The sequence below is a fragment of the Cervus elaphus genome, chromosome 22, assembly GCF_910594005.1.
Source record: "Cervus elaphus chromosome 22, mCerEla1.1, whole genome shotgun sequence".
Lineage (NCBI taxonomy): Eukaryota > Metazoa > Chordata > Mammalia > Artiodactyla > Cervidae > Cervus > Cervus elaphus.
This window is the reverse complement of record NC_057836.1, coordinates 3,313,957-3,329,524: the sequence shown is the minus strand read 5'-3', so window position 1 is coordinate 3,329,524 and position 15,568 is coordinate 3,313,957. Positions and strand designations below refer to the sequence as shown.

General features: G+C 67.1%; 1 protein-coding gene across 9 annotated transcripts in view; it reads left to right on the top strand.

Annotated features, from left to right (window-relative positions):
- Positions 1 to 14,936, top strand: part of GRAMD4 (GRAM domain containing 4) — a 62,648-nt gene extending 47,712 nt beyond the window's left edge. For all 9 annotated transcript variants that reach the window (XM_043881348.1, XM_043881349.1, XM_043881351.1 and 6 more), the window contains 15 exons: positions 405 to 466; positions 2,107 to 2,239; positions 2,590 to 2,615; positions 3,165 to 3,256; positions 4,249 to 4,340; positions 5,557 to 5,605; positions 6,757 to 6,828; positions 7,183 to 7,226; positions 7,298 to 7,407; positions 9,227 to 9,381; positions 10,522 to 10,666; positions 11,182 to 11,275; positions 11,935 to 12,019; positions 12,665 to 12,733; positions 12,908 to 14,936. In XM_043881348.1, coding sequence (XP_043737283.1) covers positions 405 to 466; positions 2,107 to 2,239; positions 2,590 to 2,615; positions 3,165 to 3,256; positions 4,249 to 4,340; positions 5,557 to 5,605; positions 6,757 to 6,828; positions 7,183 to 7,226; positions 7,298 to 7,407; positions 9,227 to 9,381; positions 10,522 to 10,666; positions 11,182 to 11,275; positions 11,935 to 12,019; positions 12,665 to 12,733; positions 12,908 to 13,012 — 1,333 coding nt within the window. In that variant the 3' untranslated portion in view covers positions 13,013 to 14,936. The remainder of the gene's footprint in view (positions 1 to 404; positions 467 to 2,106; positions 2,240 to 2,589; positions 2,616 to 3,164; positions 3,257 to 4,248; positions 4,341 to 5,556; positions 5,606 to 6,756; positions 6,829 to 7,182; positions 7,227 to 7,297; positions 7,408 to 9,226; positions 9,382 to 10,521; positions 10,667 to 11,181; positions 11,276 to 11,934; positions 12,020 to 12,664; positions 12,734 to 12,907) is intronic.
- Positions 14,937 to 15,568: the final 632 nt, after the last annotated feature.

Sequence of the window (15,568 nt, the reverse complement as noted above, 5' to 3'; positions counted from 1 at the left end):
TGGAGTGGGGAGCCTTTCCCTTCTCCAGTGGATCTTTCCGACCCAGGAGTTGAACCAGGGTTTCCTGCATTGCAGGCGGATTCTTTACCAACTGAGCTATCAGGGAAGCCCCAGTACTTGGTATAAGAGTTGCTTATTCTGAGCTTAATAAAGGATAAACAGATGAGTCAAAATTAATAGGGAAGAAAGAGTTCTGCATTTGCAGACTGTGTGCCCGTCAGGGATGCAGCTCTGCGCTCGCCCCGCTGCCCTCGGCCCGCGTCTGAGTGGGGTGGTCAGGACCCCAGAGGGAGCCGGGCAGGTGGGACTGGGCACCAGCATGTTGGGCATGGCTTTGCCGAGTCCAGACTCAGGCCGTGTCGTGAATTAACAGAGATCTTGCTTTTCCTCCCCTGCCCCCCAAGAGCCGAGGAGGCGCCAGCTCAGCAGCCCCCGAAAGGACAGGCCCAGGTCAATAATGGAGCAGGTAGGCCTGGGGGTGGCCAGGGGAGCTGGCTCTGTGCCCGGGGGGACCCGCTCCCGTCGGGATGTCCCCGATTACCCACTGGGGGGTCTTTGTAGCAGGTGCAAGTCGTTCCGTCAGAACTTGACTTTATTTTTGCACAAACACAAGGCGGTCGCTCTGCCCGCCCCTCCCCAGGGGTTGTGTGGTCACTCTGGCCGCGTGGCCCTGACCGGCCCCTTTCCCGGAGGCTGGCCGTCCTGACTGGGGTGCTGGGCGGCGGGGGCGGCTGTGGGCGGTGTGCTGCAGGCCCCCTGCCCCAGGTCAGGACACAGAACCTTCCCACCCGGGGCTCTCGTTCCTGGTCTCTGTCCATGCTTGGCCCTTTCTGGAGCTGTCATTATGAGGACGGTGGCGGAGGGAACCAGGCTTCCGTCTGGCTCTGGAGGGGCCTGGTCCGTGGCGGTCGCTGGCCCTCGCAGGCTGACTGTTGACGGGAAGCCGCCTGCCTGTGCCCAGGCTCAGAGAGCCACCCCGGAAGGACCCCTAGTTGAGCCCTGTGTGGGGTAAAGGTGTGGAGTCCGCCATCCGAGAGGGGAGGCCTCTCAGGTGACCTCCGGGTGGGGCTGAGCTCGGGGACCAGAGTGGCTCCCGGCCCCCGCTCCCTCCCCGTGCAGCGCCCCTGCGCCTGCCTTTCGGAGAGGGCGCTGCACCTCCCCCAGGGCCCCGGTGCTGGACGTGCCGCCGGGCTGGCTGGCCGGGTGTCCAGCGGGTCATCCTCTCCTTGGGTCCTCACGGTTCATGACCGGAGGCCCAGGTTCCGGGCCAGGAGCACAGGAGACCCCCTTCCCAAAAGACCCCCGCTGTGCGTGGCGATTGATGGGCCTCCCGCACACGTGTGCAGGGGCAGAGTCCTTCCACGCCCACCCCCAGGGGTCCCCCCGGCCCCCTGCCCCCTGCCCCCACCTCGGCCCACCCTTAATCCGAGGTCCACCCTGATGGCTGTGGTCTGGTGGCCCATGCACGGTCCTCGGGTCGGCCCCAGGCCTCGGTCCGTTTGAGCCGACACGTGGCCGCCTGCACGCCCTGCGTCCCCCTCTGACCGTGGGCCGATGGCGCCCCCTGCGGGTGACTCTCTGCCCTGCCCCCTGAAGGGACAGACTCATCCCCCGGATTTGGGCTGGTTTTCTTGTCTGATGCTGTGGCTTTCCGAAGGCAGAGACCACTTCCCTCCCCGGGGCCCCCCTGCAGCAGAGCACCGCCCCTGACACCCGCCCCCACTGGCTGGTCCTCAGGCTTGGGGTGTCCGGGGGCGTGTGCCCACCTGGCCCCTTTCCAGGCAAATCAGTGTGCCTGGGACAGGCACGGGGGGGTCAACACAGCCCCGTCTGGGCTGAGCGCCTGCCTGGACGGCGCCTGCCCTGGGGACAGCCTCCGGCAAGCTGGGGGTCGGCGTGAGGCCCGCGGGGCACCCCCGGCATCCGCGTGGCTGGCTGTTGCGCTCCGTGAGCTGAAGTGGTTCGGGCGGTCTTCAGGACGCGGAGCCCCTCCCGGTTCTGCCGTGGACGTGCCCGCAGCAGCCCCCTGGGAGCACCAGCAGCCCCCCGAGCCCCCGCCCCAGTTCCCTGTGAGCCCCTCACTGAGACCTGCCGCCCGTCCTGCAGAGCGGCGGAGCCAGGGGCTGTGCCCCCGGGTCCAGAAGTGGTTCTACGAGAAGTTCGGGGAGTACGTGGAGGACTTCCGGTTCCAGCCCGAGGAGAGCACCGTGGAGACAGAGGAGCCCCTCAGCGCCCGGAGGTGGGGCCCTGGCAGGGTCGGGGCGGCGGGGCATGGCTGGCCCGCCCGGGGGCCCCCGGGGTGCGGCTCATGGCCGTGCTGGAGGGGAGGACCTGCCTGCGCGGCCGGAAAAGCTGGGGCAGCCGCACAGCCGTGTCCCCCGCCATGGCCGTAGTCGTGCGGTGACAGGCCCCATGTGGGGACGGTCGGCCCCGGGGACCGCGAGAACGCCTGCAGGCCAGGCCCAGCTCAGGCTAGGGTGGGGGGGCCTGGCCTGCGGCTCCTGTGCCCCAGGGTCTCCCCCAGTTCCGCGGAGCGCTGCGGGCCGGGGCTGGGTGCTGGCGCTCAGCCCTCCCCTCCCTCCCGCTCAGGTTGACGGAGAACATGAGGAGACTCAGTAAGTACCCAGCGTGGACTTAGTAAGTACTCGCTCACCTCTGCTGCGTGCGCTGTCGGGCTGGGCTGCCTGGGGGGGGGCCGCCCCAGCACTGGGCAGGGCTTCCTGCCACAAGGATGGTTTTCAAGACTTCCCCTCCCTCTTCCTCAGGCCGTGGGAGGTATGTCCCAGGCCCACGCCGTCTGTCTGTCTGCCTGCCCCTGGCCCAGGGCCGGAAGCAGCGTTTCCCTCCAGGCCTGGGATCCCCCAGCGAAACGTGGTGCTTCCCCAAGATGCTTGTCAGGGCCCATGGTGTGGGAGCAAAACCCTGTCCACACACGGCCAGGGCAGAGGACAGGGACAACATGGAGCGGCCCGGGGTCAGGCCACCGGGGCCGTGATGGCTGCAGTCGCCCGGCTCCTTTTGGACCCCATCCCCCCACCCCCATCCCCCACCCCCATCCCCCACCCCCCATCCCCCACCTCCAGCTGGTGCAGCAGCCGGACCACCGGGTGTGTCTGGGGGCTGGGCGAGCGCTGGCCTGACCGTGCGGTCTGATTTGTCCCCAGAGCGTGGCGCCAAGCCCGTCACCAGCTTTGTGAAGAACCTCTCTGCCTTATCCGACTGGTACTCCGTCTACACATCCGCCATCGCCTTCACTGTGAGTGCTCCCCACAGAGTGGGGGAGTGTGCTCCTCATGGGGTGGGGATTGTGCTCCCCGCAGGGTGGGGGGAGTGTGCTTCCTGATGATCAGGGTGCAGGCTGTGGTCCCCACAGGGTGGGATGTATGCTCTCTGAGGGGTGGGGGCTGTGCTCCCCGTGGAGTGGGGGGTGTGCTCCCCGCAGGGTGGGGGGGTTGTGCTCCTTGACGGGAGGGGGCTGTGCTCCCCGCAGGGTGTGGGGGGGTGTGCTCCTTGATGAGTGGGGGCTGTGCTCCCTGCAGGGTGGGGGGTGTGCTTCCATTGGGGTGGGGGCTGTGCTCCTTGACGGGTGGGATCTGTGCTCCCATTGGGGTGGGATCTGTGCTCCCATTGGGGTGGGGGCTGTGCTCCCAGCAGGGTGGGGGGTGTGCTCCCTGACGGGTGGGGGCTGTGCTCCCCGCAGGGTGGGAGGGGTGTGCTCCCAGTGGGGTGGGGGCTGTGCTCCCCACAGGGTGGGGGGGTGCTCCCTGACGGGAGGGGGCTGTGCTCCCCGCAGGGTGGGAGGGGTGTGCTCCCAGTGGGGTGGGGGCTGTGCTCCCCGCAGGGGGGGTGGTGTGCTCCCTGACGGGAGGGGGCTGTGCTCCCTGCAGGGTTGGGGGGGTGCTCCCTGACAGGTGGGGGCTGTGCTCCCTGCAGGGTGGGGGGGTGCTCCCTGACAGGTGGGGGCTGTGCTCTCTGTGGGGTTGGGGGGCATGCACCCCACCCCAAGGTTTCCCAAGGGGACCCCCCCTGCTGTGCCGGGCAGCTCTGTGGCGTCATCAGGACGAGAGAGGTGTCACTGGGGGCAGCCTGGGGCTGGCCCCTGGGGCTCCCTGTGTCTGGAAACGCCCCCACGTCAGTGTTCTTGGGGAGGGGTCTCAGGCTGAGCTGGTGGCCGGCTTCCTGGTGGGTTCGGGAGGGAGCCTGGCCGGTCACCTGCCTGCCCCCCGTTTGTCTCTCCCGCACCCGCAGGTGTACATGAACGCCGTGTGGCACGGCTGGGCCATCCCCATGTTCTTGTTCCTCGCGATTTTGAGGTTGTCCCTCAATTACCTCATAGCCCGGTAGGTGTGCTGGCTGCTCGTGTGCAGGCTGCCCCGTCTCCCCGCCTTTCGTGCGCGGCCGGCTCTGTCGCATGCTGGCATCTCGGGAGCTTGTTCTAGCTTCCCTGGTGACTCAGATAGTAAAGAATCTACCTCCAACGCGGGAGACCGGGTTGGATCTCTGGGTCAGGAAGATCCCCTGGAGAAGGAAATGGCAACCCACTCCAGTGCTCTTGCCTGGAGAATCCCACGGATGGAGGAGCCTGGCGGGCCACAGTCCGTGGGGTCGCAAAGAGTCGGACACGACTGGGTGACTCACACTCACACTCACTCTCTGCAGTCCCTGGGCTCCTGGAGGAGGGTTTGCTGGCAGAGTAGTAACCAGACCCCAGCAGCCCTTTGCTGTGGGTGGCCAGTGGGTTCCAGCTTTGGGATGACTCTGGCCACTCCTCTGATTGCACCGCTTTTAGGCAGGAAAGTCCCCCCCCACCCCCAGCAGTGACATCCCAGTGGGGGACTGACAGAGCTGCAGAGGCTGTGTCCTTAGGGTCCCAGCTGATGCCTCAGAGGCGCCGGGACTCAGCAACCCTGGGGCCCAGGGCCTGCCTGCCCTCTGAGTGCCCCCTTTCCTCTCGAGGCTGGGGTGGGGGGCCATGTTGGAAGCCGGCCTGCCTGGGTCTGTGTGGCCCTGAAGTCGCCCTGCAGAGTGAAGGAACCCCGGTTTCACGTCAGGCCTGAGAGTAGGCCCTGCCTCCCCTGTTTTTACTCGGCCGTTCAGACGTTCACTTGCACACACCAGTGTTTCTAGGTGCTTGTGTGTGCCTGCATAAGTTGCTTCACTGGAAAATGTTTCTTGGTGAAGAAGCAAATCTTTAATTGCTTCCGAAAGGGTTCTCCGTGCCCAGACTGGTGTGGTTCCTGAAGCCCTTGCCGCTGTCGACCCCCCGACTATTCTGGGAGGCCCCTCCCCTCTGGGTGCTGCCATGTGCCCCCTGCCCAGGAGGGCTCCCAGGGCGGGGTTGGTGGGGGCAGCCGGGTCGTCTGCTCTTGACCCCAGGAGGGGCCTGGTGGGTCTCGGCAGACGGCCGGGTGTTTCGGAGGCTCCTGTCCCCACGGCCGGCGTTTCAGGGGACGCCTCCTGGCTGGGAGCACAGGGCTGGCGACTTGACGTCCCCCCTGGGCGTCCCCCGCCTGCAGACGATGCTCTGGTAAAGGTGTGTTGTCTGCTCTTCGCCAGGGGCTGGAGGATACAGTGGAGCATCGTGCCCGAAGTGTCCGAAGTGGTGGTAAGTCCCGGGAGGGGCTCCTTCATGGGGTCAGGCTGTGTGGGAGGGCACGGGCCCCCCAAGGCTCCCAGGGCTGGCTGCGTGGGCACCAGCGGGGAGCCCTGCCCGGCGGGGAGCGCTCAGAGAGGAGACGGCTGGCTGCTCCCACCCAGAGCCCTCCCCGGCTGACGTCCCGAGTTGCCCCTACCTGGCCTGGGCTTGTCTGTGTGGGAAGCAGCTCGGCCTAGCCTGGCCTGGCCTGCCCCGCCTCAGCTGGGACGTGATATGGAGGGGAGGCAGCGAGGGGGCCCCCAGGAACCGCTCCCCCCCGTCCCGAGGAGGGAGGTGGACGATGAGTGGGCTGGAGCAGTGGACATGTAGAGCGGGGTCAGCAGAGCTTCCTGTGGCCCATCGTTTGCTCTTGTAAATAAAGTTTTACGGGTCTCTGCCACGCCCAGTCATTTACGCTGTGACTCTTCTGGGGCTGCAGCATCCGTGACAGACGTCAGGCCTGCGGAGGCACACCCGCTTGCCCCCTGGCATTTTACAGACAGTTTGCCCACCTGCTCCGCAGGGGACCCTGGCCCGAGGGGCAGAAACGCTGGGCACGGGCGGAGGGGAAGCCACGGTGCCTCCATGGGCCTCGCGGGGTATTTGAGCAGCCCCTGGGGGTTGAGCATGGACAGGGCAGGGTGCACGGCACGGTGGGTCTGCAGGGCCCCTTAGACGGGTCAGCTGTGGGGGGGGCGCGTCGGGGAGGTGGGCCCGTGCCCTTTGGCCCTGGCACTGGAGGTCCTCGGGAGGTTCTTGCTGAGTGAACTGAGGCCAGTTGGACGAGGTCAGGCACTCCCACTGGGGCCTTGGTCCCCTCGCCTGGGAAGCGGGGCTGGGCCGGGGGCTCTGTGCTCATAGGTGCCCCTCTGTAGGCGGCCTGTTTGGGCAGCAGTCAGGTGGGGGGCTGCCCGCTGTCTCTCGGGCTCCACGGGGGCGTCAGCGGGAACGGCTGTCCGTGCCATGCCCTCGGGCTGGGCCCCCCAGGGACGCCCGTCGTCCCTCTGTCGGGGCGGTAGAGAGCCCGGTCCCCGGGCTGGGAGGCCTCGTCCTGTTTAACGTCGGTAATTTCTCTGAACTGTTAAATTTCAGTGGAAATTCTCTTTCTCCTTTGACTGAAGGAGCCTCCGAAGGAAGACCTGACCGTGTCTGAGAAGTTCCAGCTCGTGCTGGACGTCGCCCAGAAAGCCCAGGTACGTGCTGCCGGACTCGGGGGTGGGGGCCCCCGGAACTCCAGCCAGGCCTGCCTGAGAGCCCCCTCGGTGTGGAGAGCCCCCCTGGCGTGGCCTTGTCTGCAGCCGGTCCCGATGGGTGGAGCCCCTCCTGACCGACGCCCTGGGCGAGCTCCCGGGAGGGCGTGGAGCCTGGTCCCTCGTCTCCAGCGGGTGGGGTGTTCACCCTCGGTTGGGCTCAGCCCCGTCGCCGGCCCTGGGAGCGATCCAGGAGCACGGGCCCGCGGCGCCTCTGGCCGTGCTCTCTGGGCGTCTCCAGCGTCGCTGTGCGGCCCCGGGGGTCTCCGTCGTGACCACAGCTCCGTCTTCACACAGAACCTCTTTGGCAAGATGGCAGACATTCTGGAAAAGATCAAGAAGTAAGTGACGTGCCCGGGGCCCGCCCACCGGGGGTCCGCCCGCCCGCTCTGAGCCTGCCCTCTCCCTCCAGCCTGTTCATGTGGGTCCAGCCCGAGACCACCCAGAAGCTGTACGTGGCGCTGTGGGCCGCCTTCCTCGCCTCCTGCTTCTTCCCCTTCCGCCTGGTGGGGCTGGCCCTGGGTAAGGAGCTGCGGGTGCCCGGCCCTCTGACCCATGCGGGAGCCGGGGGGCCCTGCACCCCCAGGATGCCCCCCCAGCCCCAACCCCCACCTGCACCCCAGGACGTGCCCCCACCCCGACCCCCACCTGTGCCCCCACCCCCGACTCCCCCTCAGTCCCAGGACGCGCCCCCCCCCCCCCCGACCCCCCCGCAGCCCCAGGACATGCCCCCACCCCCGACCCCCACTTGTGCCCCCACCCCCTGACCCCCACCTGCACCCCAGGACGCGCCCCCACCCCCGACCCCCCCGCAGCCCCAGGTGGGCAGCTCGTGCCCTCGTCTCCCTGCGCCCCTCCCCCAGTGGCTCTTCAGAACCTTTGCACTCGGGAGACGTGGAGTCCATCCAGCCCAGAGAGATGAGAGTTCCGTTTCTCGAATCCAGCCCGCCCTCTGCTGGCCGGGCGGGCGGGGCTGGTGGACCCCAGGCCCGTTGGACTTGGGTGTCTGCCGTGGCTCTCTGTGAGCGCTCCTGGGCTCCCGGGCTGGGGGGGACAGGCCAGAGGGTACAGGGGTGTGATGGGGCGGGTGGGAGCTGGCGTCAGGGCGGGGCTGTGGACAGGCGGCCTCAGGCCCTGTGGCGGTGTAGGGACTCGAGCTGGGGCTGGAGGGGGCGCGATTCTGACCTGTGTTTTGGGCGCATCAAGGACGTCCCTGGGCTGGGGTGAAGTGAGTCTGGGGTGTGCTCAGGTCCAGGCGGGTTTGCAGAGCATCGCTGTCAGGGTTTGCGAGGGTGGGCTGGGCTGGGGCAGGGGTCAGTTTTGCCCCGAGTGGCCGGACGGGCTGTTGGGTGCCTCCAGGGAGGCGGGAGGGGCAGTGGGGTGAGGGCGTTAGCGTTTAATCCGGGGTGGGGAGATGTGTAGGTCCAGCCTCCGCCCGCATTTCAAACCTCCTGGGTGTAGGTTGAGTTCCCAAGAGAACAAGGCTGGGCTTGGGGTCCAGGGTGGCGGGGAGATGGGAGATGGGGGAGGGGACCCGGGTGGTGGCCTGGTGGGGAAATGGGCTACTGCAGGCAAGAGGGGGCCACAGGGGTGCCCTGTGAGGCCCCTCGGAGGTTGGGAGGGGGCTTGGTGGGGAACGCGGAGGCCTGTGGAGCCTGGCTCGATGGGCTGAGCTGGGCATGGAGCTGTGGGTTGGGGGTTCTGATGGTCGGGATCATCCCTGAAGTTCCCAGTGGGTGCGGATGCTCAGCCCCCGGTGTGAGGGTTGTAGCAGGACAGGGAGGGGGGCACAGGCATGAAGAGACTGCCCCGGGGCTGGGGTCGGGGTCCTGAAGAGACCCAGCCCCTGGCTCAGCCCAGTGCCACTGTTTAGCTCAGCCCCCCAGGAAGTCACACCGCCTCTCCAGGCACGACCCCCAGGCCTGGCCATGGGCGGGGCTCTCCCAGCCTCGGCATCCCCTGCCTGGAGCTGACTCTGGGCCCGTCCTCGGTGCGTGAACGGGGGTGGGCAGGTTGGGGAGGGGTCCCTGAAGTCCTGCTCACGTCCCCTCGGAAGATGGTGACCCGTGGTTCTGTTTGGTTGGCTCTTTTTAGGGACAGTTTATCATTTGGCCTGAGTCACCTCTGGGCTTGAGATAATGGTCCCCAGCAGAGGCCTCCCTCTCAGCTGGAGTCCCTTCCCCGCCCTGCGTGTCCACCTCCCAGGACCACCGTCCGGCACCTGGGTCCCGGGAGGCCCTCCAGGGAGCACTGGGGACCCCAGGCGGGGCGGGGACTTCGTGCTGGCCACTCGGGCGGGGCTGCAGGGTCTTGCTGAGACGGGACCTCGTCTGCCCCCCAGGCCTCTACGCTGGAGTCAAGTTTTTCCTCATTGATTTTATCTTTAAACGCTGCCCGAGGCTGCGAGCCAAGTACGACACCCCCTACATCATCTGGAAGAGCCTCCCCACGGACCCCCAGCTCAAGGAGCGCTCCAGCACCACCGTGTCACGCAGGGTAGGCCGCGTCCCGGCTGGGGAGGCCTGCCCGCCCGCCTGCTGTGCCTTGCGCCCGCTCCTGGGGAGGCTGGTGGCTCTGGTCTCGTGGGGCCCTGGAAATAAGACAGCTGTGGGGGCAAATTCCCAGTGACCGGCTCTGCTGTCCCAGAGGTCCGGGGTGACGATCCCAGGGCTGGGCGGCCCTGCGCAGGGGACGGCTGTTGGGGGAGGTCCCCACCCACCTGAAGACCTCTGCCCATCCAGACTGGCTGGCGAGCAGGCCCTGCCCAGCCAGGTGGGCTGCCAGGCCCCAGGCAGGAGGGTTCAGGGTGCTGGAAGCCGGAGTCCAGGGGGGGCCTGGTCCCCACTCTCTGGCTCAGCCTCGGGCGGCAGGGCTGAGACGGCACAGTCAGTGCTCACAGGCTGGCAGAAGGCTGTGTGGGCATCGGGCACCATGTCCAGAGCCAGGACGCTGAGGGCATGCTGGCCTTGCTGCTCTTCTTGGAGTCTCAGACTAGTGGGGAGGTTCTGGGCTCAGTAGGACTCCCGTGGAGGTGTAGGAGGGCTTCCCGGAGGAGGTGACGTTGGGTTTCAGCCTTGTGTTTGGGCGTCCAGTGACGGCCTTGATGCCTCTGTCTGTGGGAGGGAAGCGCTGGGTCAAGCATAGGCCAGGCTTCCTGGGTTCGGGGACCGTGAGGCTCATTGGGGGCCAGGACTCACAGGCCAGGTGCGCAGCCACGAGTGGGCTCCGGTCACAGACCCAGGTGGACCCGGGGCTGAGGCCCACAAGTAGGCTCTCTGAGTCTTAACCAGAGAGCGGGGCGGGGGCTGCCCGGGGCGGAGGGTGACCCCGCCGGGCGGCCCACTGGCACGCGGCTCACTCAGCGGTGGTCACGGCCTCCCGTCACGCGGCCCCTGCCCCTTCTTCTGTCCTGGTCCCACGTGCGTTGTCCCTTCCGGCCAGCGGTCGGGACGCGACGAGGTGCGGTGTCCGTGTGGACGCCCCTCCCGCCCTGGGGCTGTGCGTGGCTCTGGTTGACTCTGATGACTGATGTTGCTCTCGGTGGCTGGGGCTTCGGCCGGCCCAGGGTGGGGGGCGACCGCATGCCTCCCTCGCCGCCTCGGCGGGTGGTGCTCACAGGCGCCTGGGCCCCCGCAGCTGCAGACAGCCTCCTCCCGGAGCTGCGTGTCCAGCGCGCCCGCCGGCCTGAACAGGGACGAGGACGCTGGCCGCCTGCACGGCGCCAAGAAGGGCAACTTCCATGAGATCTTCAACCTGACGGAGAACGAGCGTCCGCTGGCGGGTACGTGCGTGCCAAGCCCGTGGCCAGGCCTGGCAGCTTGCCCGCCCCGGTGCTGGGGTCCAGAGGCGGGAATGGACCGTGGGGGCCGGGGGAGGGCCCCCAGGGGCAAAGGTCGGAGCGGCCAGGCACGTCTGCGGTGGGTGGTCTGGCAGCAGAAAGGTAAGCAGGCGTGGTCAGGGCGGCTTAGACGTTGTGGCCTCTGTTGTGTGTGACCCCGGCCACGGAAGACCTTTGCAGAGCTTCAGCCTTGACCTTCTCCCGAGCCCTCTTCCTGCTGACCTGGACCATGAACTGGACTCTGCCTTCATGCCCCTGCCCGCTCACGTGGGAGGGGACGCCCGTTTCCCAGCGGCTTCAGCCCCCACTGCCCCCGACCCCATGGGTTTCTCTGATAGTGAAGTGCGTGCCTCGGACGTTCCCCAGAAGCCAGCGCTGACACTCCCAAGGCGAGTCCAGGGTGGGCGTCTCCAGGGGGAGCGTCATGGCCAAGTCCTGTCCGGCTTTGTCCCCGTTAGTGTGTGAGAACGGCTGGCGGTGCTGCTTGATAAACCGGGACCGGAAGATGCCGACTGACTACATTAGGAACGGGGTCCTGTACGTGACGGAGAAGTGAGTGAGCCGTGAGCGGGGTGCAGGCAGTCGTGATCCCCGGGGGTGGCCGGAGTCCAAGCAGGCATCCCTCCGGTCCAGCGCCCGCCCAGAGCTACTGGGCCCTGACCCTGGAGTCCAACACGCTGGACCCCGGGGTGCCCTGGTCTGCCGCGCTTGTCATGTGGCAGGAACCCACCCCCCAGCCTGGACCCCCAGGGCTCTCAGGGCGGCCGGCAGGTTCCTTGTTCGTCTCCCTTTGGGATGAGGTGGCCCAGCTGCCCTGTGGGGGTGGGGGGTGGGGAGCAGGCCCAGAGAGGGCCCAGTCTCAGCCTGGGGGGTCCCCGAACACCTTGTCCCCCACCCTCCGCCAAGGACCACGCCTCCCTCCCCCCCCTCGCTGGAGGTTCTGGCCAGGCAGACCCCCCGGGGCCTCGGGTGCAAACATCTCCCGCTGGGCACCCCGCGCGGCTCATTGCGGGACCGTGAGTGGGGTTCAATGGGAGTGCTGGGCTCTAGACTCGAGAAGCCGTGAGACCCTGTAAAAGCGAAACTATTTGTGGGAGGCCGGCGTGTCCTGGCCAGTGAGGGGGGCCCCATGTCTGGGCTGCGGGGCGGCTGCAGGCGTGGCCCCCTGGCTCACCGGCCGGGCTCTGTCCACTCCCCCGCCCGCCCTGTAGTTACCTGTGCTTCGAAAGCTCCAAGTCCGGCTCCTCTAAGAGGAACAAAGTCATCAAGCTGATGGACATCACGGACATCCAGAAGGTGGGTGCCCACCCTCCCCCGCCTCAGGAGCAGGCGGCTGAGGGTTCGTGACGCAGGGAGCCACCCTGGGAGTGGGGGGCGGTTAGGGCGAAGTGTGGGGGGCTGTGTAGACCATCAGGCTGGGCCCCTGGGCCCCGTCGGTGCAGGGGGGTCCACACCGCGGGCTGGGCCCCTCCTAGCGTAGTGGGCCGGTGCCCGGCATCCTCGCATGGACGGAGCAGGGAGCAGTGAGCTGGGCGCCCGAGCCTGCACACAGCCCCTCTGGGCACCCTGGGGGGACCCAGGGCTCAGCTGGGCACTGCCTCCGTGCCGCTGTGTGTCAGGAGCGCCCCACGGCTATGATCGGTTCCCCCCCCCCCCCACTGCCCGGAGAGGCCTGTGGTCGCTGGGCTCAGGGGCGAGATGGGGCGTGGGGGCCTGTTCCCCCTCGAGTGCTCCTCAGTGCGACCCTCAGCCTCGCTCGGGAGTGTCTGCAGCTCTGGCGTCTCAGGCACTCGATCTGCCCACGTTCTCTGGCTGGCCAGGCCCGGGCCCGTGGGAGTCTTGCCGTCCGGGGCTCTGTGGAGGAGAAGGTCCTGGGGTGCGGGGAGGGCGGCCCTGACCCCAGGAGAGGCCCCAGGTGACGCGCCCACTGTCTGCTTTCAGTACAAGGTCCTCTCTGTCCTGCCGGGGTCGGGCATGGGGATTGCCGTGTCCACGCCGTCGACCCAGAAGGTAAGCGCTGGCTGGGGTCCCGGAGGTGGGGGATGGGCCGGGGTGTGGCTCTGGCTGGGGGGCGCTGGCTTCTGGGTGGGGGCAGGCCTGCCGTCTTCCGGCCTGCATGGCCTGCTCCGGCATGGCCCTGGCCGGCACGGACTTCCGCCTGCACCCGCTTGCTCCCTCCGCCAGCCGCTGGTGTTCGGCGCCATGGTGCACAGGGACGAGGCGTTTGAGACCATCTTCAGCCAGTACATGAAGATCACGTCCGCGGCAGCTGCCGGCAGTGACAGCTAGTGCTGACTCACCTGGACACCGCTGGAAGTTTTTTCTTTTTCTTTTTTCTTAACAATTTGGTAGTGGAAAAAAAAAAATTGGACATCCTCATGATCTTTTGCAATAATCCCCCCCGGATGTGTGGTTTCCGTTGTGTTGACCCTGCGTTTTGTAGACCCCTTTGTGCAGGGGTCGGGGCTCTCGAGGGCTCATCCCGTGGACGCGGGGGCCGTCAGGAAAGACGACGACGCACGGGACCTGCCGCCAGGCGTGGCCGGGCCCCCTCGGTCCCCGCGGGGCAGAGACCGCCCAGCCCGGGTCCCGGGCGCCCAGCAGCTCTTCTGCACCAAAGCCATAGGAGGAGCGCGCAGGGCCTCCCTGTGGAGAAGGACGTCCGCGACGGGTGAGGGGGGCCCCGCCAGCCTCCGTCAACGGGCCGGCCCTTCAAGGAGGCCCCGCGCGCGTGTTGAGAGCACGTTGCCGGCCGGCCGCTCAGGGGCCCGCGATCGGCCTCTGGGGGATGCGGGGAGGCCCAGGACGACAGCTGCTCGGGGTGGGGGGGCTCCGAGCTTCGGGGCTCATGCCGGCTTCCAGGCTGCAGGGCCGGCTGGGTGAGGGGCTCCTGGGCTGGAGCAGGAAGGACAGGTGCGCCCCAGGCCCGCGGTGGCCTTCCCCTGCGGGCTGTGACAGGCGCTGAGTCCACCTGGTGTTGGCGGTGGCGCAGAGCAGAGCCCGGAGGCCGGCCCGCGCCGGGGCGCACCAAGGTGGAGGGGAGCTGGGTCCTTGCACGCCTGGCGTCGGGACTGGCCCGAGACCTTGGGGACGGACATGCTGAGCCACTCAGCACACTTCCAACAGCGGGCCCCGCCAGCCCTCAGCTTGTCCTGAGTCCCCCGGGAGACACTGGGTTTGTTGTTTTTTGAAGAAACAGAAGATTATATTTTTTACAGAGAGCAAGCTGTTTTTCTTATTTTTGTATCATTTTTCAGATGTGATTTTTACCTTTGCTCCTAATTTGCTGGTCGGGTGAGCGACACGGTGGCCTCGCTCCTGTCACACCCCCGGAGGGGCCCCCCACTCCCCGTGGGGAGCCTCCCCCACCAGCTCCCAAAGCACACGCCCCTGTTCGGACCGCACGTGCAGGGCCGGCCCAGCTCCCGGTTCCCCCCAGCGCTGGGGTCTCGCAATTCTGCAGGTCGACCTTGAACAGACGTAGGCGGAGCCCCCCCCCCCCCCCGACCTGGGCTTTGGCCCCTGGTCAGCGCAGGTGGACTGGGTCTCAGGGGCTGAGTGAGCATCCACAGCCAGTGGGGCCCCCTCCAGGCCCGAGGCAGGCTGGGTGGGCCCTGGACTTGGTCCAGGATGACTACGGGGGCGACACCCGGGGGTGCTGCCGGACCCCATCACTGGGGCCGCCGCGTGGTCAGCATGCGTCCCCTGTAAGCACGCTGGCAGTCCCCGAGCCCGGGGCGGGGGCCCTGCAGGGGAGCGGACTTGCTGTCTTCAGAGCTGCGTGGCTTGGTTTGAGTCCCTTCCCAGGAGAAAGGGAGATGAAAACTGACCATGTGCTGGGGGTGGCCGGTAGGGGCCGTGGCGGGCCCTGCTTGGAAGCCTAGGGCCTCCGCCGGGAAGGGCACAGACCTGAGCAGATGCCCTGTCGGCGAGAGCCGGTGGTGTTTTTACTGAATCGTGTAAATCTGGGCAGATGTTCGATTTCTGCGACTAATCCCGGAACTGAATGAATGTTACCATTTTTTATGTCTGAAGCTTGAGTCTCTTTTCAACCTGTAAATACTCGTTACCAGTGTGACTTTTGTTCAACAAAAGGATTGTACTGTATGAAGAACTGATTGAAAAAAAAATCTCCCTGTAACATTTTTTTTAAAAAAAAAACTTGTTTAAAGAAAAAAGTCTTGTATAAATTATAAATTTTTATTTAAATAAACCTGGAATGTGTTGTGCTCACAGTGGGGGAGGGTGCGGGGTGTCTCTCCTGGCAGGGCCCCAGGGCCAGCAGCGCTGGAGGGCATTGGGGTTTTGGCGCCGAGTCCGAGGGGTGAGGTGGGTCCCCCGGGAGTGGGCCGTGGGGGCAGGGCAGCGGGCTGTGCACACGGGCAGGCTGGGAAGAGGGAGGCAGGAAGCCGGTGATGAGTGATGGCCGGCGCGGAGGGGTGTCCAGGGGCTGGCACACACCGGGGAGGTGGGGGGAGCTCGGGCCTGGCCTCCCTGGGGGCCGTGGGCGTCTCGGGGGCTGGGTGCTGCTTGCAGCGCCCCCCTGAGGCTGAGAGGTGGGAGGCGGCGGGGCCCTGGGCAGAGGGGTCCTCAGTAGCACGTGTGGTTCCGCGGATCCACTCGCCGATCCCGGACACGGATGCAGGGACCTGCCTGGCTTCTGCAACCACAGGGGCCGTGCCCTGACCTGTGCTGGGGGCCCGGCGGTGCGGGGCGGGGGGGTCTAGGGGGCAGAAAGGGGAGACGGGAGCACAGAGGGAGTGAAATGAACATTCTTGTTCTTGAATTGGGGCTGTCTCCACCGGTGGTGTTTACAACACGGCATTTGGGGAGTGGGTCTTACGA